Below are 23,224 nucleotides of genomic sequence, written 5' to 3' on the forward strand. Positions count from 1 at the left end.
TATTTTAATTGTAATTTTTTAGTGAGAAAATTAGATTTTATTTTTTAAATTGATCAAATAATACATAAAAGTTTATATTCTTTTTTATTAATTATTCTAAAAAAATGAAAAATAATTACCCAAACATTATATTTTTCAAATCAGCTGGAAAATTTAAAGATTAGATTTATACATTTATTGTAATATTTTCCCGATTTTTTTTTTAAATATTGAAAACATATTTTTTGAGCAAGAAAGTCAACAAAGACTTGGTCAAAGTCAACTGGATGTTTTTGTTTTTGTTTTTATTTGTCCTTTGTTACTCTCACAACGGTCAACGTCAGAAAAATTCGTAGCTTTGGTATTGATTTTGAAATCTGCCTCAAATTTTTAAATAAATTATTTAAATTATAAAGGGTAATATTGGGATTTCATCTTGCATAGTTTGAAATTAATATATTATAAGCATACATAGGTTAAATTAGATAATTAAAAAAAAAAAAAAAACTTTAAATTTTGCTCGTTCTTTTAAAACAATATCTCTATTACTACAACGCTCGGGTAAAAGATGGATACATGAATGAACTGAAACTGCATGAGTTTCATGTGAAACCTAGTTTTGTTTTATTTCGTTGGACGTGATGTTTAAAGTCAACCACATTAGTCATGTGTTATGAGAAAAAATCGAATATTTTAACATTGTAGAAATGATTTCGCCTACTAAATACGACTTGACTCGAGAATTTTGAAAGAATTTAGTAGAGAAATTACAAAAAAATTGTAGAATAGTAGAAAAAATGAGAGAATTAAAAATAAAATTTGGTATTTATTTAAATAATTATTAAGGTGGTCTTAATATTTATAAGATTTTCAATAATAAATATTAAAAAAATATATTATATTAACATTTTTTAAATTAATTTGAGTATAATTCAACGAGTTAAAACATAGATTATAACTTTTACGACGCGACAATTGCCACTAATCTAGAAAAGGAAAGGAAGTCAACTAAAAAAAAGTCAAAGTCAACTTTTATTATTTTCTTAAATATCACGGTCAGAAAACCTGGCATCTTAGCTGTTGATTTTGAAATGTAGCTCAAGTTTCTAAAAGTTACCATAATTAACATTTTTTTAATGGATACAAATTGGAAATATTATGAAGGGCAATATTGGAATTTCACTTTGTCTAGTTTGAAATTAATATTTTTTAAATGATTATTGAAATTAATATTTTAAATGATTTTTTAATTTAATATTTAATTAACTAACCTTCTCATCTCTTGACTTTGCAGCAAATTTTGATGGAACCATTTGTCATAAATTTTGTTTAAAAGTAAAAAGAAAAAGTCTATCTATGATGTTTGACGTATATAAATAAATAATTATTGTACTTATTATTATTGTAATTATTTTGAGAAAAAAAATCCAATAAATTTCAAAATATTTATTTCTTCAAGAAAATTAGATTTTACCAAATTATATGCTTACAAATACCACTTTAATGAAAAATAATATTAAATAAGTTTTGTATATTTATTTAGTAATTAATTTGTGAAATTGATAAAAAAAATTTATATTGAAATTAATTAGTTCCTAGAACGGAATATAGACATTGGTACAACAAGGGGCTCGAGAGACCTCGAGCCGAACTATATGGTCAAATCTGCAATTTAACGGAAAAAAATCATAATTTTGTCTATCCTTTGGTTTTTATTGAAATTAATTAGTTCCTAAGAACGGAATATAGACATTGGTACAACAAGGGGCTCGAGAGATCTCGAGCCGAACTATATGGGTCAAATCTGCAATTTAAAGGGAAAAAAATCATAATTTTGTCTATCCTTTGGGTTCCCCTTTGACCATGCTTCTATCTTCAACTATTTGACATCCAAAAAGCAAAACAGAGCAGTAAAATTCGTTGATTCATTCATTCAGTTCACCCACCAAACATCATGAGATCATAAAGAGGCAACGACCAAGAACAACTGTACGTACCCATAGGCTCAAATGGATCCTGAAACTTCAAGCCAGACTCAACAAATTGGCCCTTTCCCTTGATCCCATCTGGGTCTCATCGATCTCCTGCAGAACAAGAAGAAACAAGAAGCACAAGTCAGAAAAAGAATGCTCCTCAAATTTCTTTCCAGCTTCAAGCTTCTGTTTAACAAATCTTTGTTTGGACTGTTTCAAGGAACAAGGAAAGAGTAACCCACGGGTCGCAAGATCGAAACCTGGCTATAATACCATTTGTAACAGCTCAAACCCATCGTTAGCAGAAGGTTTCTAAAACGAGTGTGCTAGAGAGAGGTTTCCACGCCTTTATAAAGGGGGTTTCGTTCTCCTCTCTAACCGATGTGGGATCTCACCGTAAGAGAGTCTTAAGAGCCGCCTTTTTTGTCTGTTTTTTGTGTACAAGTATTACCAAACAAGTCTTTTCTCCACCATTGTCTTCTTTTGTCTCCTTGTTTCCCCATTCTCCCTTCTTCTTCTCCTTCAGCTGTTGTTTCTTTCTGTTCTGTACTCGGAGTTTTTCAATCTGGCATCGAGAACGTTCCTATCATAGTTCTTGTGGTTTTTCCTCTGTTTTTGCTTTTGTATCAATCTCTATAAGATGTGTTTTCAGCTGTTCTTTTGAGACCAGAAACAACTGAAAGCTTCTGCATTAAATTTCTTCTGGGGCCTCAAAACAACGTGGGAATTGCCAAATTTCCAGATCTAATAGAAAATGAAGTGCTTTTTCTACTTCAAAAACAAGTCCAGGAGTAGGAGGCATCAAAGATCCGCACCTGAATTGAAAGGGGAGCTAGAATCTGACTTTTCGGGATGCAGTCGGACGGCTGCTTCTTCGTGCTCTCTAACATCGACTCGGAGTGTACCTGAATTGTATGAAGAGAAAGCACATAATTTGAGAGTTTTCTCATTTGCAGAGATGAGAGAGGCAACACATGACTTCAACAGGCTTCTTAAGATTGGACAAGGAGGATTTGGGAGTGTCTTTAAAGGCTCAATTAAGCCCATTGATGGGAAGGGAGATCCCCTTGTTGTTGCTATCAAGCAACTGAGTAAGGATGGCTTACAGGTATGTTTTTCTTTGAATTTATTGGGCGAATTTCTTCTCTTTGTTGGAGATTCTGATTGGGTGATCTGGTTATATTCATTCCATATAAGATGCATCAAGAACAGAAAATCATTACTACTATTCGTTAAGCTTTAATCCTATGGAAAATAAGGCAAGTTTTCATGAGGAAGTGATTGTTCTTTGTACTTACCATTTCTATTTTGCAAATAGGGCCACAAGCAGTGGCTGGCAGAAGTTCAATTTCTTGGTATAGTGGAGCATCCAAATCTTGTCCAACTCGTAGGATACTGTGCTGTGGATGGAACAAGAGGAATACAAAGACTGCTCGTATACGAGTATATGACGAACAGAAGCTTGGAAGATCATCTCTTCAACAAGGCGCTACCGACACTGGCTTGGAAAACAAGATTGCAGATAGTACTTGGAGCAGCTCAGGGGTTGGCTTATCTGCATGAAGGATTAGAAGTTCAGGTACCATATCTTCTCAAATAGAATTCAATTTGAGGGCGTGTGCATTTAAACAAGATAGTTATACACAAACATACCACTTTTTGCTGTGACTAGATTTACCCTCATGTTCTTCTATAATGTGGCACAGATAATATACAGAGATTTCAAGAGTTCAAATGTGCTACTGGATGAAAATTTTCATCCAAAACTTTCAGATTTTGGGCTTGCCAGGGAAGGGCCAGAATTTGGGCGCACTCATGTTTCAACAGCAGTAAGTGTTTGTTTGTTTTTTTGTTCTTCTCCCTTTAATCACTTACAGATGCTCACAATGAACTACATCATGTACACTCAGGTGATGGGGACTAATGGATATGCAGCTCCGGACTACATCAAGACAGGCCATCTGACAGCGAAAAGTGATGTATGGAGCTATGGTGTTGTGCTTTATGAGATTTTAACTGGGAGACGATCATTGGAGAGACATCATCCAAGACCAGAACAGAATCTTGTGGAATGGGTTAAATATATCAATCCAGACAGCGAAAAGTTTAGTTCAATAATAGATCCTCGGCTCGAAAACCAGTACCCCATCAATACAGCTAGAAAAGTAGCAAAGTTAGCAAACACTTGCTTGGAGAAAAATGCGAAGGATAGGCCCTCAATGGCTGAAGTAGTAAACAGATTGAAGCAGATCATTAAAGCTGAGGACGACAATGAGCCTTACGAGAAAAGTCCTGATAACATCGACAACAAACCCGACATGGAAAGAGAACCAGAGAGAACGAAGGTGATGGATTCGTGGAGAAGGCGGATGAGCCACCTGCAGAAACTGGGAGAGCATGTGGAGGGTGCAAGTAGAAGAAGATTTATGATAATGCAAAGAGCAAAAGTGCCTTAAAACGCTGGTTTCACACTTTCACAATCAGATTTTGGTAAATAGACTAAGCTGTAATTTTGAAAGCAAAGAAAACGAGCAGAACAGAATATCAATCAAGAAATGAAAAGCAAACATAGGACACCAAATAGAAATTCTACTGCAGGAGATGAACAGAAGCTAATGTAAATAGTCTATTTGAGTTATGATACTCTATTGTCTGAAATCCTTCGGTTTTTGCCCTATGGGGCCCAGAAAACAAACAAATTATCATATAGATAGATATAGATACTGACAGGATATGGTGGGGCGGCTTTCATCTTCATCCACCTGAAAAACTTAGGTATTGTGAAGGCCGAAGCTTTGGCCCACTACATATTACCATCAGCCTCACGGTTTTAAAACGCGTCGGCTAGGGAGGAGAGGTTTCCACACCCTTTTAAGAAATGTTTTGTTCCCTTTTCCAACCGAAGTGGGATCTCACAGATGCTACCTGCAATAAATTCTCACAATTTCTAAACAAAATTATTTTAATCGTTAATAATCACTAAACATTAATATTGTATCTACTTAGTCAAGATGATAGTGAGAGATGTACCCACTTTTCCCTCTTCAAACTCCCTTTTCTTTAATAAATGTGAGGCGTCAAGTTAATTGCAAGTGGACTAAATTAAATATGGCATCCTATAACCTTTTTTTTTTATAAACAAGAGGGATCCTACAATTTTTTTTCATATAAAAAAATTTGATCCCGTACATATTTTCTTAATGATATTTAATATCTTAGAACTCAAGGATACAAGCTATAACTTGGAAAACAAAACATGTTCAAGAAGATCATATACTTAAATCTTATCTTAAATAGGATAACCACTATAGTTTGAACTTAAAAAACATCTAAGCTTAGACTTAGGATTTGATTATTTTGACTAGTAGGCCAATTTATTTATTCCTTCGCAATGAAAGGAAAGGAAGGAAACAGTAAACAAATAAATATTTAACCTCTACTTTCCATTCATGGATTCTAGCCATAGTAGCCACCTACCTAGGATTTAATATCTTATGAGTTACTTTGGTAAACAAATGTGTCAAGCAGTTCTCCCGTGAAAATAATTAAGGTGCGCACATGCTGGTTCAAACACTAGCATATATATATATATAGATATATATCTCACAAGTCTATTATTATGAAAACAACATTCAAGTTGCAGTTTCATCACTGGCTTTCACCCTATATGATATCTAATTTATAGGTCAATGGCGATTTGGGACTAAAAGTCATTCACATGGGCAGCCTAAGTTGAAATCAATAGACAAAACAAATACAGCAAGGGCCAAACAAGTAATAAGTGTTAAGACCAAGTAAAAGAACATTCAAACTATGAACTTTCATTGCCATAGAATGTGTCAACTGAGTAAAAAATATATATAACTAAGGTGTTCTGGGTTAAGTTACAGGGTTAAATTATGAACCAAGCTACTAAATAATATATTCCTACGCAACATCAGCCAAACAGAGATCAGAATACTCACACATCACGGTTCCTCCAAAGCCATATAGAAATCAAAACAGCAGATTAATTGGAGTTTTTCCTACTGGAGACAAGTTTTACGAATTATTACCTCAAAGGATGAATCCTCCAAGAACATTCTTCTATTTGTCGACGTACTGGGATCAATTGTTGTGCAGCTTCTCCAAGTACTTGGAGTATGAGATTTCTCGCTGTTGATGCTCCATTAAGTCTAATTTATTGGAACAGCCATTCAACTTCAAGAGTTTAATTCACGTGCCACTATCAAATTACAAAAATCTTGGATAAGGATTCATGGAGCACAAGAATGCTCTAATTAATGATCCATCATAGCATGTTCCAGGATGACACTGGAGAGCAGTAATCATAGTATTGTATGTTACAGTAGTCGGAACAACCCCTGCTGAAATAAGCTCCTCAAGTATCGTCCCAGCCCACTTGATTTTTCTGGCAGTGCAGAAACCATGAATTCGTATACTGTAAGTCCTTGTATCAGGTTCCCACCTACCATCTGACATTTTCATTACCCATGTCACTTTACAGTAACCATTAATCAATGTGCTGTAAGTGACAATATCATGAGATAAACCCATCTTATACATGTCCATGAACGTCCCAATGGCTAACTTCGTCTATCTTTGTTTGCATTCCCCACCAATTATCATGTTTGTCGTAAAAATATTAGGTTTTCCCACTTTTCAGATTTCACCAATCAAGGAATTGTACACAAAATATTGCTCTCTTTGGGCTTTCCTTTTCAGGCTTCCCCTCAAGGTTTTAAAACACGTCTACTAGGAAGAGGTTTCCACACCTTTATAAAGAATGTTTCGTTCCCCTCTCCAATCGATGTGGGATCTCACAGCTCACCGCCCTTCGGGCCCCAACGTCCTCAATGGTACACTGCCCGGTATCTAGTTATGATACCAGTTATAACAACCAAAGTCCAACGCTAGCAGATTTTGTCCACTCTAGGCTTTCCTTTTTGGACTTCCCCTCAAGGTTTTTAAAATGTGTCTACTCGGAAGAGATTTTCACACTTTATAAAGAATGTTTCATACCCCTCTCCAACCGATGTGGGATCTCACAATATCATAAGCATCCTTCATCAAACCAGACATACAGAACCCATAAATAAAAGCTGCAAATGCAACTGCATCTGGAAACACCCCTTACCCTTCATCTCATTCCACAAACTTTCAGCCGTAATAACATCTCCTGCCCTGAAGCACCCATTCAAAAGAGCTGTAAAAGCCAGGTTATTGTCAGAGAATCCTTTCTCTATCATGTCGTACAAAATTATCCTAGCTTCATCAAGGTTCCCTTCCTAGCTTAGCTGATAAGCAAAGAACTACACGTGGAAGATGAAGGAGTTCAACCAAATTCGCCACTGTACCATAGGCATAAAATGCTCTCTCTTCTAAACTTGCACTGCCGCATTCTGCAAGAATGGAATTAAAAGCAACCAGTTGGAGGAAATCCTTTCTCGAGTAAATCCTCTAAAAACATCATGGTTTCATCGTATCTACCAGCCCATGCACAGTCCTGAGACAGGTACATCACATAGTGAAGAATCGTTAAGCAAACCAGATACAGATATATCCCTTAATAATTGATCCCCATATCTACAATTTCAACAAAAAGTTTCCCAGATAACTAAACTACCCCCATCCCCCCTCCCCCCCTGCAGAAGGCATCAATGACGGAACTGATTGTAGCAATACTAGATTTACAGCCATTTGGGATCATCAAATTCACCCAGTGAAGTCCCTGTGATGACTGCCCTTTTAAGCAGTTTGCATTTATCACAGTATTATGCGAATAAACATCTGGTTCACAGCTAAATTTGCTCGTCACATGCTTCAACCTTTCTACAAAACCCAAGAATCATTATGTTAAACATATAATTATGAGGGAGAGGTCCCTTTCGAACCACATACCTAAACAACTTCCCTACAACACCACACAACAAGACCTAACAGTTCCTTCACACTCATCCTTAAATGCCAGCTTAAGAACGCAAACGCGGTTCCTCAACATTCAAACAATTTCATAATCTTGACCAAAAAAACAGGGTATAAATTTCTCAAAAGTATCTTCAAATCCTATACAGCTTAATCGCTTTGGATAACCTAATAGTGACCCTACGCCAGTCATCAATAGTCACTGAACTCACAGAAATGAATCACAAAATACCGTCGTTGGAAGGCAAAAATTGAGCTACGTAATCAAATGCAAGACTATCCAAATCCGAAGAAGACGACGAACAATACTCGTTTAAAAACTTGAGGAAAATGTGGTTTGGGGTGAACTCAAAGAAGAAGACCAATGTAGTAATGTACCATAAAAGAGTTCTGTAGGCGACGCACATTGACAAACATTGTAAGGCAGCGCAGCTTCGCAGAGCTTTTCACTTACATTCAACCCGTAGGTTGATCGGAGATTACGCGGCGGACGGCGAGTTACAGAGGCGGGAAAGAACTGGGAGAGAGAACCATGTACGGTCAGCAGGAACTGGAAGACGATATTTCAAAATGGGCCTGAGCAGTTGAAATTTGGGCCAGACATTGGGCTCTCTTGAGAAGCCCATGTACTTAATGGGCCTGGAAAGGAAAAAGGCCCAATGACAGTAGGCTTGGGCCGAATCCCAATTTATAAATTAATTAACAACACTAATTAGCTAAATTAGGCCGTACACGTATCAAATATAAAATAATATTTTAAAAAATAAAATATTAAAATTTAAAACATTAAAAAATAACTGATATTTATCTAGTAATTTTAATTATTATTAACGCATGGTAGACCGTTATTTTTGTGGTACAAATTAATTTCTCTTAGCATTATTAATTTTAATATTTATGATATAATTGTTTAAATAAATTAACTAATTAATTTTTATCATCCTAGTGACTCGTTATAATATATTATTTATACGATAATTTTGTTATTTCATTCTTACTTTTAAAAAAATAAATTTTATTAAACATTACATAACGAACGTTAAGTCGTTAAAGCTGATATGACATAAAGTAAAGAACTCGAACCTAAGAATAACATAATTTCCCGTAAGTAAAACTAGGTACGGTGCTTATCTGTGTGCACTAACCTATATCCCACAAAAGGGTGGTGGTCGATTAAGACAGGGAAACAGTGGTCGTGGAAGTCAAAATTCGCTAAAGAGTGTAACAGCTCACTTGTCGAATCAATTAGCTTCAGTACGCGACCTATATCATCTATTCTCACTCGTCTCGTATATTCGCATTTGAGTACGACAATATATAACAAAAAAAAATTTCAACGACAAATTTAAATAAAGTGTTTGTTTTTCCCCTTTGCCAAGCTGTTTAGAAAGATGCATTATTAACTTTGTTGCTTTCAATGGCTGAAAAAGATAATGGAAATATGCAAAAGCTTATCTTTTTGTCTAAAGAAATAAAATTGCAAAAGAATATTAAACGAAAGCTTTTTTTTTTTTTCTTTAATTTATCGATTCGATTTTAAATAATAAATGTCAGTTTTATTCGAAACTTCGATTTTTTTTTTTTCAAAATTAAATAAAATAATAAAAAAATGTAATGAAACCTAGAATTCCTAAATTATTGTTCATTAGTTTCGTTTTTTAATACTGATTTCACAAAATTAATCTCGAATTCCCATTTTTGTTTTAGTTTTTTTTTTTTGTTTAAGATCGATTTAAACATCAATTCTCTAGAAAAAAAAATTATTCTCGATAATCAAAATTGAAGGGAAGAAAAAAATTCTACCAAAATTGAGTGTTTTTTTTTTTTTTTTTTCTTAAGAGAAACTGCAAAGAACCACCCAATCTCAGGACTGCTTTCCCATGGTTTTGTTTAATACACATTCAGAGATCAAAAAGTTATTTATGGATTTTTTTTTTCTTTTCTTTTGGTTCTCTGAAAATCGGGTCCTGAAGCTGGTAATGAGAATTCATTCTCAGCCTCCACTCAACCTCACAATTTTCGTTTTCCAAATTGGGAAAGTTGTTTCTCTGTAGAAGAAAATTTGTTCTGATTCTGATAGAAGATCTCAGGCTACCGCAACGGTGCCGGATCGAACAGTTTTCTTGCTAGATTCTTGTTTTCTGTGGCTTTGATTGCTAGAAGAAGAAGTAGTAGAAGAAGAAGAAGAACGTCTCCAGTTTTTCTCCTTTGCCTCATCGACATCAATCTGTTCTTGCCGGCACTCTTTGCTACAAAACGGAGTGTTTCCTCTGCAATACAGTAACAAAACTTTCAATTCTCAGATCAAAACATCAAAATCAGAACAAAATGACCACAAATCAGTCCGATCTAAACATAACTCAACTCCAAAATCACTTTCCATCACTCAAACAAACCTAAACCTAAAAAACACCACACAAATTCGATCCAAGCATAATTCGACGCTTATCAAGCCTCAAATTATCAACAACTAAACAGAAAACTCTCAATTAAAACTCAAGATAACCACAAACTCTTTGAGGTTATGGAAATTGAACAGACCTGTACATGAAGATATCGGAGTTGCGTCCGAGCGGTTTCCGGCAAAGAGAACATGAATCAAGGAAATGAGGCTCGGGGATAAGGTAATCAGCGCAGCCGGCGTAGAACAGCGGCGCAGTTCTCATAGTGAAAGAAGGAAAAGAAACGAAAAGCTGATGAAAATTCGCCGGAAATGGCAGAAATCCGGGAGCTTAGAGTTTTAGGGCTAAAGCTCTGAGAAAGAAGACAGAGAGGAAATGGGAAGCCGAAGGGGAAGGAACACGCTGGGGCATTTGGGTTAATTTATAATTGATTGGCTGGAAAGAGAGGGAATCAGGTGCTTCGCGGACTACAATAAGCATACTTTTTTCATTTTTAATTATAATTTAGTTTGTAGGTGGAAAATTAATTTCGTCATGTTTTATTTATTTATTTATTTTCCATCATTTTCAATTATTTATTAAAATAATTTAATATGTTTTTTCATTATTGGTTATTTTATGGAGTTGTTGTCTTGCATTAATTTTTTTTTACCTTTGCAATAATTATAATGCCTAGATTTACATTATTATATAATTATATATAAATATATTTAATTTAAAATTATGTTTTAACGGAACTATTTTAAATCTTAATTAAATATTTGAAAATAAATAAATAAATATTTTACAAACTCACATTTTATTTTTATAAAATTTTTAGTACTAATCATTATCCAACATTATTTAAAAACAATAATATTAAATTTATGATTTGACATTTCAATTTTATTTTATAAAAATATTAAAAATATGAAATTATTTGATTGGTTGAAACTACGTTGCTTTCAATAGAGCGCAAAGCAGAGGATAATTGCCCATAAGAAAATCCTGGTTTTGAGATGGGTGGTTTTCTCTGTTCCGTGGTGAAAATCTATTGGCTGGAAATGCATGCATCCTTTTCCCCAACCCAATGGGCCAATAATAATAATATTTATAATAATAATAATAAAGAAATTAATATTATTTGTTTAGTTTTAGAATTTGGTCCTCCATCTTTTTCATATTACTATATTTCGCTCTCAAATTTATTGTATTTATCGTCAAGTGGGGGAGTGAGCATAAAATCTTCTAGAAGGGAGGCTTTATGTAATAAATTTTAATATAATATTCCTTAATCATGGGGTATTTACATTATTTGAAAAGGACTACTTGTGTAAATAAATAAAATATTTAACTATATTAATTTTTCTATTGAAACGTGTACGAGAAATCGATCAATTAATAAGTTCAGCTCTAAAATAAGATGTTGATATTCAACGATACCTTTATTATAATAAAACGTCTCAACTAATTGTCTCGGTTAATGATTTTGATATTTTTTGTGATACCCGAGTAAATAAGTGGTATACGAATGAACCGAGACTATATTCGAATGAGAATGATCTTGTATGACCCTAAATATATGGGTAACTTTAAAGTTAAACGTGCGTAATTTCAAGTAATTTTATAACAAAACATGCTAAGATGATGGTTTTCACTATTCGGAGCAGTTTTTCAAAACATTACAAGGTGGTTTGTCGGGTCATTAGGTACCGAGTTCGAAGCTCGGTTTTATCTCATTATATGTATATATTATATTGCAATTGTTACGACTTTAAAATCAATTTGATATTTTAATATGAAGAACGTGAATATAATATTGAGATAAAATCTTGTCAATGTTTTTGAGATCACGATAATAATAATAAAATGTTGGGGAAAACAGGTAATAAACATAAAGTTGGAGGTTCTAGTAGCAAATAATTAAACTTTCCTCGGTTTACTCCAACTTTACCCTTATGTAACCCATAAATTACGAAAGAACCATCGCTTATGAAATAGTTTGAAACTGTGAGAAAATGGCATGACGTAATTAACTCAAAAAGTAGGGGTACGATTGGAAAAGTGGGCCTTCTTCCAGCCGTTTCGTTTCCTTCTCAAATGAATAATGAATGGTGGGTCCCACAGCTAGGGTCGAAAACGACATAATTGGTTATTGGAAGGGCAAAATGGTAAAAAGAGCAAATAAATAAAAGAAAAAAGGTGACTGGAACCGAAAAGAGGCTTTGGAGCTGACTGGGTGGTGGGACCCAAAAAGCGAGCGAGAAAGACGACAAAAAAAGACAACGATGCAGTGGACCCCGCCTGACTCATGGTCTAGCTGGCTCTGCTCCCAAGGTCCTTGTCCTGCGGGGCCCACACTCTACCCGCATCCCTTTGGGCAGCAACTGTCAGCACCCACCTTCCATCTTAAGCTGCCCGTTACACGTGGGACCCCATCAGAGACTCGAGCGGAAGAAACTGCACGTGCTACGTGGCAATGATACGAAACGGCCGGACATGCAAATTTCTGGTTTTGTTGAAGATAAGGATGAACGGTTAAGATCGCGCCACGGTTAGACTGCTCTAGACCAATAAATAATTAATATAATAAAAACAAATAATTATTTATTAATATTCCTTTTTTTTTTTTTTTTGTTTAAAAAATGAGTGGAAGAGCTTGGGGATGAGATCAAAAGGATTCTATTTCACGTGAATTTGGAAATTAAAAATTAAAATTAATAAAATAATATAATAAGTCAATGATGTAATTTTTTAAAAAAAATTATGAAAAATATATATCCACGTGTAAGCTTGGTGATAAGGGCAATTACGTTTCAATTCTCAATAAAGTTTTTTTAATAAATTAAATGCAAAGGACAGGTGGGGCTTGATAGGTAAAGAACATTTATATTTAAATGTCTTTACAACTAATTTTGTTTCAAATTTTAAACTTTTAATTGAATTTGATGGGAACAAACATTCCTTACAATGGTGTTGAAACCTCTCCCGTAGACGCATTTTAACATCGTGGGACTAATAATGATACGTAATAGGACAAAACGAACAATATCTATTAGCGGTAAACTTGAACTGTTATATATATAATATATATATATATACACACATACACGAGCAATTACTTCAGTATGATGCACGTGGGTATAAAATTTATGGTTTATTGTATTACTCGTTATGTCCGATGTCCTAACGTCTCAGAACTTGTACCTAAACTCAAAGAGACACTCAATAATAAAGGGACAAAATATGAAATAAATGTTTATCCAAAATTAATAGTTAAATAATTTTTGAAGTTCCAATATGAAACAGGTACAGTTCTAAATGTTTGCAAAATTTAATGCATCTTGGAAATTGTGTTGATTTTGTTGGTCTTTTACAACGCAACGGTAAATAAAAATAAAAAAATAAATAAATGGTTAGGTTGGGCAGTTAATTTCTGGTAACTTCTAGTGTACTTTTAAAGCAACTAGAAAATTCAGGTCCCAATTGGTGGGAGTAAATATGTAATAACTCAACAAGACAGCATCACGTGAACATCTGGTCGGGTTTCGTTTATAATCACGTGACTGAAAACAATTGTCTGTGAAGTCATGGGCCCGAGTGGCCCAATGGACGTGAAGCCCAGTTCCGGGTTCATAGTGAGTGGGCCCGAGGAAAGCCCAAGAGGAAGAAGCCCAATTGGCCCATATTTAGCTATATTTGTGAAATTGTGAACAAATGCAAGATGAATTAAATCATATCCATACAGATTCAAATGAGAATTCTTCAATGTTTATGAGGTCTAAGCCACCAGATTATGACCAATAAGGCCAAGCAAAAACCCATCCCTAATATATTTATTTGTGAAGGACTTGAAATTCAACACAGAAAGGGTAAGCCCAAGACGATGTGTTCCCAGTAGGTATTTCGAGACCGAGGAAGGCTAACTCGAACTGTCACAATGAGGCAGTGTTATGAAGGAACATATAATTGGAAATAGATAAACAGAAAGGTGGCCGATTTGCGAGTCGAGGAAACTATCCTGTAAGGGCAGCGTTCAGGGCACTGTGTACGTCGACTCCAATTTGGGCTTCGGCTTTCTCCAAGTCTGTTGAGGCAGAGTTCAACTTCTGGGTGAATTCGGCAAGACCCTTCTGTACTTGGTCGGGGTCGATTTGGTCTACAGGCACAGCTTCCACAGCGATTATGTCAGCGTACGAGTTGCCATGGATGAATGCAAAACCACTGCTCACGAAGTACTTTTTGGCGTCGCTCCCTTCGTGCACTGATAGAACTCCTGGTTTCAACTCTGCGATTGTAGCTACATGGCCGGGAAGAACACCCATTTGCCCAGTTGTGGCTGGAATTATTACCATGTCAACCTGTTCGGAATGGGGGGGAAGAACAAAGACTTTTAAAGAAGGGCAATGAGTAAAGAGTGTTCATGAGCCCAAAACAGTGTTCATGAGCCCAAAACAGAACAATTGAAGTGAGTATCCTTAATCATAGCAACGTCTGTGATAAAGAGTGTTCATGAGCCCAAAACAGAACAATTGAAGTGAGTATAACCTTTGATCATTTAGAGTTAACTTCTAGGTCTTTGGCAGATATACCAAACAGAACAATTGAAGTGAATTTGAAATAGCATCTCATCAGTAAGAGAAGAAAAATGAAGAATAAATCGAATTGATGCACTAGGTTCATAATAAACTTGGAAGCATAAACTCTGAGTAACTTCTAGCAGCTCGAGTTTACGGACAACATACTTTTCTTTTTTTGCCTCTTATCTATTTAACTGTAGCATTCACTACTTCCTGAGGTTGAGCGATGTGTATATTGGAAAACCCAAAGAATCTTTAAGGAAAAGTTGGAAGATGGATAAATCGGTATGATTTTGTTTCTAGTCTTGGAAGTCGAGTAAGGGGGCATTCTCTCCAAAGAGTTTTTTTTTATCGAAGAGAAGAAATCCTCAAGAAGCGTAGAGGAAAGAGTTTCGTGAGGATTGTCTTGAGTTCTTGCCAGCCCATGACGTGAGTGATCGTTGACCCTGCCCCTGATTTTCTTATTTCTACATCATGAGAATAAATCCTACTAAAATCCACAAATCTGTTTTTTGTCTTTCATAGATTTTTTTCGTGGCTCGGCCCAAAGTTTCTCTCGCCAATGGAAATGGAATTGGAGAGGACAGAGTTGACTCTCTGAATGCGGAAAGGTGTCCTTCTATGAAGCAAGTCTGAAGAAAGCTTTGGAATATTATTTTGGGCACGCTCTCTAGAAGATTTGCTCGCGCTAAGTTACGATCCAAAAAGAAGAAAAAAAGGGGAAAAATGGTGGGCCAATTCTCCCTAGGAAACTTTCCCTCTTTATTCTTTTATAGTTAGTTATTCAAACTAGTAGAGGCATGTAATATTTGATCTCCCTTTTATCCTCATCTCCTTGTACATGTTCTTTTGCTAATATGTGTTTTAACTCAAAAAAGGAAGAATAGAAGGCGTTAATGAACAGAGTTCTCTTCACCAGTAGCCCCTTTTGAATTTTCAATACTGAAGAGAATCGAATATGTAAGTACCCATTAGAGGATCTTCCCTCTTAAAACTAAGCACAAGGACCTGGGGCTGGGATATAGAAAACAACAGCCACCGGTATAAGTGGACAGTTGCGGCATAGGATTCTGGATGAGCTAAGAAACAAATATAAACCTTTTAAAGAACTGATGATAATGTGAACAGATGAATGAAAATGCCGCCTTAATTTATCAGGATTTTGCTGATATAACAGCATTGGATACGACAAGCCTACGCTACAGATATGCAGATTTAACAGTTCTTGATACCGCATATCAACAGCACTTGGATACTCCTTGACCATCAGTAAAGAACATGACATTTACAGAGATTATACAATTTGATCTGATCATCAACATGTCCATGAATATAAACCTTTTAGAGAATTGATGATAATATGAACAGATGAATGAAAATGCCGCCTTAATTTATCAGGATTTTGCTGATATAACAGCATTGGATACGACAAGCCTACGCTACAGATACGCAGATTTAGCAGTTCTTGATACTGCATATCAACAGCACTTAGAGACTCCTTGACCATGAGTAAAGAACATGACATTTACAGAATTTATATAATTTGATCTGATTATCAACATGTCCATGAATATGAAAAGAAAATGTCGAACTTCCTCCAGCGTGAAAGGGTAGTATAAGGAAATGAATGCCAAAGATCAAAAACAAAAACAAGAAAATCAAATCTATGAAACGTACTGATGAAGTGAAGGAATTCATCTTTCATATCCAGAGGAAAAAATACAATAACAGCTTCCTGCACTCGTTTAAAATCCATTTCCAGTCCAGCATTCGTAACCATGGACACGAAATGCTAATTTACGTCCATTATTTTTCTCTAGACATCCGATTGCATTAATTAAGAAGGTTCGAAACAATGAACGAGTCACGATTTTCCAACAAAATTAGCAGACAGAAGGTTAATCCAAGAGTCAATCCAAACATATAAAAAAAAAAAAATCCACAAAAAAATCAAACCAAATCAAATGCATCAAAAAATTGAAAATCACACACAAGATTCAACGTCTGGTACTCAAAATAAAAAAATCACCAGGCAAAACAAAATTCGAACGACTAACCTCTTTGGCCGAGAGCTCGGAGGCATAAGGAAGAACAAAGTTGACAGTGAGCTTAGTAGGGATGGAAGACGGCGTAGCAGGACGAGGAGCCATAAAAGAGAGAGGAGTTTTAGGAGGATCAATAGTGGGGATCGCCTTCTTCCAGGCAGCGACAAACGCATCGTCAGTTGAAGAAGCCGCCGGCAGATCGGCGGAGAAGGATCTAGCCCTTGCAGAGAGAAGAGGCCGGGTCAAAAGGGTGGAAGCTCGTCGGAACATGGCGGAGACTGGAGGGTGGGTCGCTCGGCTCTCGCAAGGTCGGAGAGAGATGAAGAAGGAGAAGTGAAAGGGTTCCGCTGGTACTGTTTCGAAGCTGAGAAAATGGAGGAATCGGCTCAAGGATTTTGGATCTGAGCCTCATAGATAGCCTTTTCCTCTCACTGTTGTATTGGGCTTTTGAGTGTCCTTTTGGGCCCATAACTTATTTCCCTTCATGGGCATTTTGGGTAACAAAATAAATAATTAATGAAATTAAAAAAAAAAAAAAGTATGGTTAATTTCTTCAATTAAGGTAAAATTAATATATTTGTGAATAATTATAAATAAAAAATTTCAAATTTTGAATAAATATCTTGAATTAAGATAAATTTAATAAAATAAATAATTATTCGCTCTCGTGTTTAACTTAAAAAAAAAAAAAAAAAAAAAGATCGGTAGTATTATTGGATGAAAGAGTCCCACATCGGCTAATTTAGGGGATGGTTATGAGTTTATAATCAATGAATACTATCTCCATTGATACGAGGCCTTTTGAGGAAGCCCAAAGCAAAACCATGAGAGCTTGTGGATACCATATTTATTTGTATACAGTTTTTATCCCTATATTAAAAGGCAATGAAGCAAACGAAACGACCGAAAGAGTATAAACTCGGACCCCGACCATAACATGGTACGATTAGATTAGAACAACTTACTGTTTTACAGATGCTTCGATAACGGAAACTATGTATCGATATAAAATAAGCTTAGTGAATTTAATGACTTAAAACGTCGAATGCACCATGTATATATATATAAGAATTGTGGTAGTTTAAAGGAAGTTTCTTGGAAGTTTAGGTAATGCATTGAGTCAACTTTATTTGCATGAGGGACCAACAACAAAATGTGCAACATTGACCCCAGACAATTTATTCGCAATGTGGACCCAAGTTATAGAGCAATTTGGTCTATGTTTGTAAACTTTACGGTTATATATATATTATAGTTGGCAAGGCGGGGAAGCAAGGTGCCAATGCCTATTAGCAAGAATTAGGCTTGGCTTGATTAGTAGTGTCTGCCCCTTGTCCTGGAAGCAAGCTACCAGCGAGAACTAGGTTTGGCTTGGTCAGTATTGTTTGCCACCTTGTCTTGGAAGTAAGCTACCAGCGCCTATCAGCGAGAACTAGGCTTGGCTTGGTTAGTAGTGTCTGCCCCCTTGTCCTGGAAGCAAGCTACCAATGAGAACTAGGCTTGGCTTGGTTAGTAGTGTTTGCCACCTTGTCCTGAAAGCAAGCTACCAGCGGCTATCAGCGAGAACTAGGTTTGGCTTGGTTAGTAGTGTCTGCCTCCTTGTTCTGGAAGCAAGCTACCAGCGCCTATCAGCGAGAACTAGGCTTGGCTTGGTTAGTAGTGTCTCCTTGTCCTGGAAGCACGCCTATCAGCAAGAATTAGGCTTGACTTGGTTAGTAGTGTCTGCCCCCTGTCCTAGAAGCAAGCTACCAACTCCTATCAGCGAGAACCAGGCTTGGCTTGGCTAGTACTGTCTGCCCCCTTGTCCTGGAAGCAAGCTACCAGCGTCTATAAGCGAGAACTAGGCTTGGCTGGTAGGCCGAGCGAACGAGGACCAAGAAGTGCCTTGACCCGTCCCGCTGCTCTAGAAGATATCAATAAGATATTTAGGAGTATCCGTGCTGAATGTACTATTTTTTATGGCCAACTTAGAAGATCGACAACAATCCGGAAGCTCAATAAAGGCAAAAGCCAGCTATGTGGACACTGTAACACTTTCACATGGCTGACTCATCTTCCTGTTCTAATCAGAAGCATCCATCGGCACCATGCTAGTTTAGAATTCGATTGTCAAGGCTAAGGCACTCCTAGTCCTCCTCCCTTCATATATAACAGCACGTACATAGCTCATCTACGTACTTATCTAATCTATCACCCAAAGGGTTTAGTAACATAGTAATATAAAATTCCGTCGAAAATTCATTGCTCTATTTTACGTGTCCGTCTCCCAAAATGCAAAGAAAGTCGAATGATAGACCTTCTAAAGAAGACCCAAACAAATGAGCTCACTCGGTTTGTATAGTTAAATAAAGTTTCAGTGAATTCACGACATTCTAGTATCGATGGACCTCCCGAGACAATTAGTGTAATTTAGGCGATGAACTACTCCTCTATTATGTTTTCGTTCATGTTATGTTAATAATTATAATTTTAATAGACTTCATTTATTATTATTATTATTTTTAATTTAAAAAAAAAAGGGAAAAAAATGTATATATGAACAACAATTGATGGGCTTTTAAGATGATTGGCCCATAACTAATTTGATTTAATGGGCTTTTGGGCTTAAAAAATTCTAAACAATTGGGCCCATTAGGAGGTTTCTTTGTGAACCTTTTTCTTGATGTGATTATAGTTTAGTAATTTTCAACTAGTTTCCAAATATTTTAAAACTTATAATTTTATCCCGATCCCGATCCCGATACCGACATACAAGTTATTGTTTAAATCAACGTGACATCGAGTTGAACTATGCTGATATGGTATGATATGATAGCACGGTAAATCTCGATATTTTAGGAGAGATACATACCTGACTTCTGTCATCAGCTTGATTTGGTAAACTTATTCATCTTTAAATTCTCGAATTTGTATCTCCAGAACTGGGCGAGTCTCTTCACAGGAGATCTTCAATACGAGGTCCACGTGGCCCTGTATGGACCATTATCACGTGGACTTTAACCCTAACCCTAACCCTAACCAAGGCTAGGGAAACCACCTATCTCAATGCTATTATTTTTTGCAACAATCAATTGGTTGGTATAATGTCCTATGTTCTTATTAAATTTGGACATGTGGCGTTCCACCTGCCACGTCACTTGACCGAGAGCGGACGTCAAGCCAGATTTTGTTCGAGACCAAATTCAATTCCACGTGTGAAACATATTGGTGTGCCTAAAAACATTAATTAAATCATGGATCAAATTTAATTCGGTGCAAATTACTATTTTAAAAAATTACACCGAATAAAGTAATTACGATCGAGTAAAATTAAAAATTTACCGTAAAAATTGAAAGTTGATCTCCAACGTAATAAACCTTGATTTTGGTGAGCGGGTTTGACTTTTAAACCTAAATATTCAAGTGATTTGGTAAGAAAATATTTTAAAGTAAAAATTAATCTCTCTTATTTTGTCGTCATTCCAAATAAGTCAAATTTAAGGAAAATGTTTGACTTTTTAATTTTATTTATTTATCAATTAATTTTAAAAGTTGACTTATAAGGTAGGTAAATTTGTTATAAACATATACATTTTTACCCATAATAAAATATATAATTTTGTCCAATTTTTTTGTTTTTTTTTTTGTTTTTACCATTTTACCCTTTATTTAGTCAACGACATTGAAACCTTAATTTCTTGATTGCGATTTTTTAAAATTTTAATTACATAATATATTGTAATTTTTTTAAAATTAATTAGCAAAATGAATTATGTTACATAAAAATATTTTATTTTTTGTTAATAATAAGAATTTAAAATTTAAAATTAATCCGTAAAATATTGGAATAAACGTCAAATTACAATTTTTTTTAACTTTTAATTTTATGTCTCGTAAATGCACTAATAACATTAAAGTGCATATTCAAAAGTGGTTCGTTTGAAATGATAAGTTTCCCTTTTTTTTATGTACAACATTGCTACATGTAACGACACTCAATTAGTCATGTTGCCATGTCACTCAGCTCCTCGACGTACTCCAGCTCCAAAAACTGATCATGTATCAACGACTAAAAACAGATTTTTTTGCTCGTTATAGGGACCTGACCGAGCATCTCACGACACAAGATGACAACAACCACATGTACAAAAGTCAGTATCCTCCCATTAAAGACGAGTTTTGTTGTCCACAATGTTTTGCGCAATGTATCGAGTTAAACCACATGTGTTCCATGCAAGCCCTATCAATTCCTTTGAGTTACCAGACCATATGGATAGAAGATCAGTCGGAGGAAGCAACATAGATAGATATTAACAGCTTTGTCCCGTTACATATCGTCGTTAGCCTCACGGTTTTAAAACATGTCTGTTACAGAGAGGTTTCCACACTCTTACAAGAAATGTTTGTTCCCCTCTCCAACCGATGCGGGATCTCACAGTACAGGTCATAGTAGTTGTCATTACTAGCAACAATGTAAACATACGAGGATGTTGAATTTGATGTCAATTTTAAGCCGTCATTTTACGTATAAGGAATGTTTTGTTCCCCTCTCCAACCGATGTGGGATCTCACAGTAGAAGCCTTAGTCGTTGTCATTACCAGCAGCGTCGTAAATATACGAGAATATTAAATTTAATGTCAAATTTAAACCGTCATTTTAAATATAAATAAATAGTATAAAAAAGTGTGAGAGAGAATAGTTTAAGGTAATAAAAGAGAGACATGCGAGGAGTGTCAATGAAGCAATGAAATGCACAAAGTCCCAAGTGCGTGGAAATGGGGAACAAAAAACAAACATTTTATCGATTTATTTATTTATTTATTTACTTACTAAATTAAGAATCTTGAATATACCCTTTATTATTAATTATTATTATTATTATTATTATTATTTTCTAATTAATCATATTATAAATCATATATTTTTTTTAATATTTGTTTAATTATTTTTAACTAATATTGGATAATAGTATTCAAATCGCTCGATGAATTTTAAAAATACCAAAATTACCCTTAATACAACTACGTGAAAAAAAAAAAGTTACTGATTTAATGTCGTGTGACAGACGAAGCGTACAAGACACGAGATGTAATAGTCTAATCCCACTGCTAATAAATATTGTCCGTTTTGACCCGTTACGTATCGGTGTCAGCCTCACAGTTTAAGCATACAAAACTTGAGATGTAATAGCCTAATCCCACTGCTAATAAATATTGTCCGTTTTGACCCGTTACGTATCGGTGTCAGCCTCACAGTTTAAGCGTACAAGACTCGAGATGTAATAGCCTAATCCCACTACTAATAAATATTGTCCGTTTTGGCCCGTTACGTATCGGTGTCAGTCTCACAGTTTAAGCATAAACTCGAGATGTAATAGCCTAATCCCACTGCTAATAAATATTGTCCGTTTTGACCCGTTACGTATCGGTGTCAGCCTCACAGTTTAAGCATACAAGACTCGAGATGTAATAGCCTAATCCCACTACTAATAAATATTGTCCGTTTTGGCCCGTTACGTATCGGTGTCAGCCTCACAGTTTAAGCATACAAACTCGAGATGTAATAGCCTAATCCCACTACTAATAAATATTGTCCGTTTTGGCCCGTTACGTATCGGTGTCAGTCTCACAGTTTAAGCATAAACTCGAGATGTAATAGCCTAATCCCACTGCTAATAAATATTGTCTGTTTTTTCTCGTTACGTATCGGTGTCAGCCTCCAGTTTAAGCGTACAAAACTCGAGATGTAATAGCCTAATCCCACTGCTAATAAATATTGTCCGTTTTGGCCCGTTACGTATCGGTGTCAGCCTCACAATTTTAAAATACGTCTGCTAGGGATAGATACTTCTAATAAATATTATCCATTTTGGGCCGTTACGTATCATTATCAACCTCACAATTTTAAAATGCGTCTGTTAGAGATAGATTTCCACACCCTTATAAAGGTTTCTCACGTCTCGAACAAATTCACCGCTATATCAAATAGTCCTATCCAGCTCAAATTTCCATCAACGAATTAGTTGTCTATTTTATTGTATAAAAATTAATATTATTATTTTACCAAATTTAATAAAACTTTAAAACTAATATTTTAATTTGTAAAAAGAAAAAAAAAAAAAAAGGTTATTGGGTGCGTGCGTGCGTACGATAACAATTTAATAACAACTGAGGTGTCAAAAGATCGGCCGTGTGATGATTACATCGGAAAATGAAGGACGTGGGTCCCACAAAGAGCAGCAAATTTTCTATTATATCTTATCAGTGCAGCTCACGGTTGGAAGCGTAGGGCTGCATTTACTCTTCTCACCCACATTTATTTAATTAAATATAATGTACAATGGCAGATGTGAAATTAAATT

The 23,224-nt window shown here is 35.4% G+C and overlaps 3 protein-coding genes and 1 pseudogene across 5 annotated transcripts; 1 reads left to right on the plus strand and 3 right to left on the minus strand.

Moving 5' to 3' along the window:
* Positions 1 to 1,661: 1,661 nt before the first annotated feature.
* Positions 1,662 to 8,284, minus strand: LOC111800919 (pentatricopeptide repeat-containing protein At2g18520, mitochondrial-like; annotated as a pseudogene). Its single transcript, XR_015422155.1, has 7 exons — positions 8,110 to 8,284; positions 7,647 to 7,784; positions 6,008 to 7,545; positions 4,681 to 4,877; positions 3,251 to 3,507; positions 2,768 to 2,857; positions 1,662 to 2,063 (listed from the first exon to the last, which is right to left on the minus strand). The product of XR_015422155.1 is annotated as a pentatricopeptide repeat-containing protein At2g18520, mitochondrial-like (transcript).
* LOC111800918 (putative serine/threonine-protein kinase PBL19) lies at positions 2,069 to 4,593 on the plus strand. 2 transcript variants are annotated; one of them, XM_023684838.2, is made up of 4 exons: positions 2,069 to 3,060; positions 3,271 to 3,531; positions 3,659 to 3,781; positions 3,863 to 4,593. In XM_023684838.2, exons 1-4 carry the CDS (start codon positions 2,707 to 2,709, stop codon positions 4,406 to 4,408), a joined length of 1,284 nt encoding a protein of 427 aa, XP_023540606.2. In that variant the 5' UTR covers positions 2,069 to 2,706; the 3' UTR covers positions 4,409 to 4,593. The 2 variants fall into 2 exon arrangements, with proteins under 2 accessions (XP_023540606.2, XP_023540605.2); XM_023684837.2 differs by having other exon boundaries at positions 3,659 to 4,593.
* A 1,444-nt stretch (positions 8,285 to 9,728) lies between the features above and the next one.
* Positions 9,729 to 10,682, minus strand: LOC111799645 (FCS-Like Zinc finger 3-like). Its single transcript, XM_023683068.2, has 2 exons — positions 10,419 to 10,682; positions 9,729 to 10,147 (listed from the first exon to the last, which is right to left on the minus strand). Exons 1-2 carry the CDS (start codon positions 10,541 to 10,543, stop codon positions 9,964 to 9,966), a joined length of 309 nt encoding a protein of 102 aa, XP_023538836.2. The 5' UTR covers positions 10,544 to 10,682; the 3' UTR covers positions 9,729 to 9,963.
* A 3,301-nt stretch (positions 10,683 to 13,983) lies between these two features.
* LOC111800702 (ATP synthase subunit delta', mitochondrial) lies at positions 13,984 to 17,275 on the minus strand. Its single transcript, XM_023684513.2, has 2 exons — positions 16,896 to 17,275; positions 13,984 to 14,619 (listed from the first exon to the last, which is right to left on the minus strand). Exons 1-2 carry the CDS (start codon positions 17,151 to 17,153, stop codon positions 14,275 to 14,277), a joined length of 603 nt encoding a protein of 200 aa, XP_023540281.2. The 5' UTR covers positions 17,154 to 17,275; the 3' UTR covers positions 13,984 to 14,274.
* Positions 17,276 to 23,224: the final 5,949 nt, after the last annotated feature.

This window comes from Cucurbita pepo, chromosome 8, assembly GCF_057944985.1.
Source record: "Cucurbita pepo subsp. pepo isolate OVF chromosome 8, ASM5794498v1, whole genome shotgun sequence".
Classification (NCBI taxonomy): domain Eukaryota; kingdom Viridiplantae; phylum Streptophyta; class Magnoliopsida; order Cucurbitales; family Cucurbitaceae; genus Cucurbita; species Cucurbita pepo.

Bases quoted from the DNA above. Each gene is read 5' to 3' on its own strand.
- LOC111800918 (XM_023684837.2), top strand. From the start codon at position 2,707: ATGAAGTGCTTTTTCTACTTCAAAAACAAGTCCAGGAGTAGGAGGCAT. The intron at 3,061-3,270 runs GTATGTTTTTCT...TTTTGCAAATAG, and splicing joins TGAGTAAGGATGGCTTACAG to GGCCACAAGCAGTGGCTGGC. The intron at 3,532-3,658 runs GTACCATATCTT...AATGTGGCACAG, and splicing joins ATGAAGGATTAGAAGTTCAG to ATAATATACAGAGATTTCAA.
- LOC111799645 (XM_023683068.2), bottom strand. From the start codon at position 10,543: ATGAGAACTGCGCCGCTGTTCTACGCCGGCTGCGCTGATTACCTTATC. The intron at 10,148-10,418 runs GTCTGTTCAATT...ACTGTATTGCAG, and splicing joins TCCGATATCTTCATGTACAG to AGGAAACACTCCGTTTTGTA.
- LOC111800702 (XM_023684513.2), bottom strand. From the start codon at position 17,153: ATGTTCCGACGAGCTTCCACCCTTTTGACCCGGCCTCTTCTCTCTGCA. The intron at 14,620-16,895 runs GTTAGTCGTTCG...CATTCCGAACAG, and splicing joins CCGAGCTCTCGGCCAAAGAG to GTTGACATGGTAATAATTCC.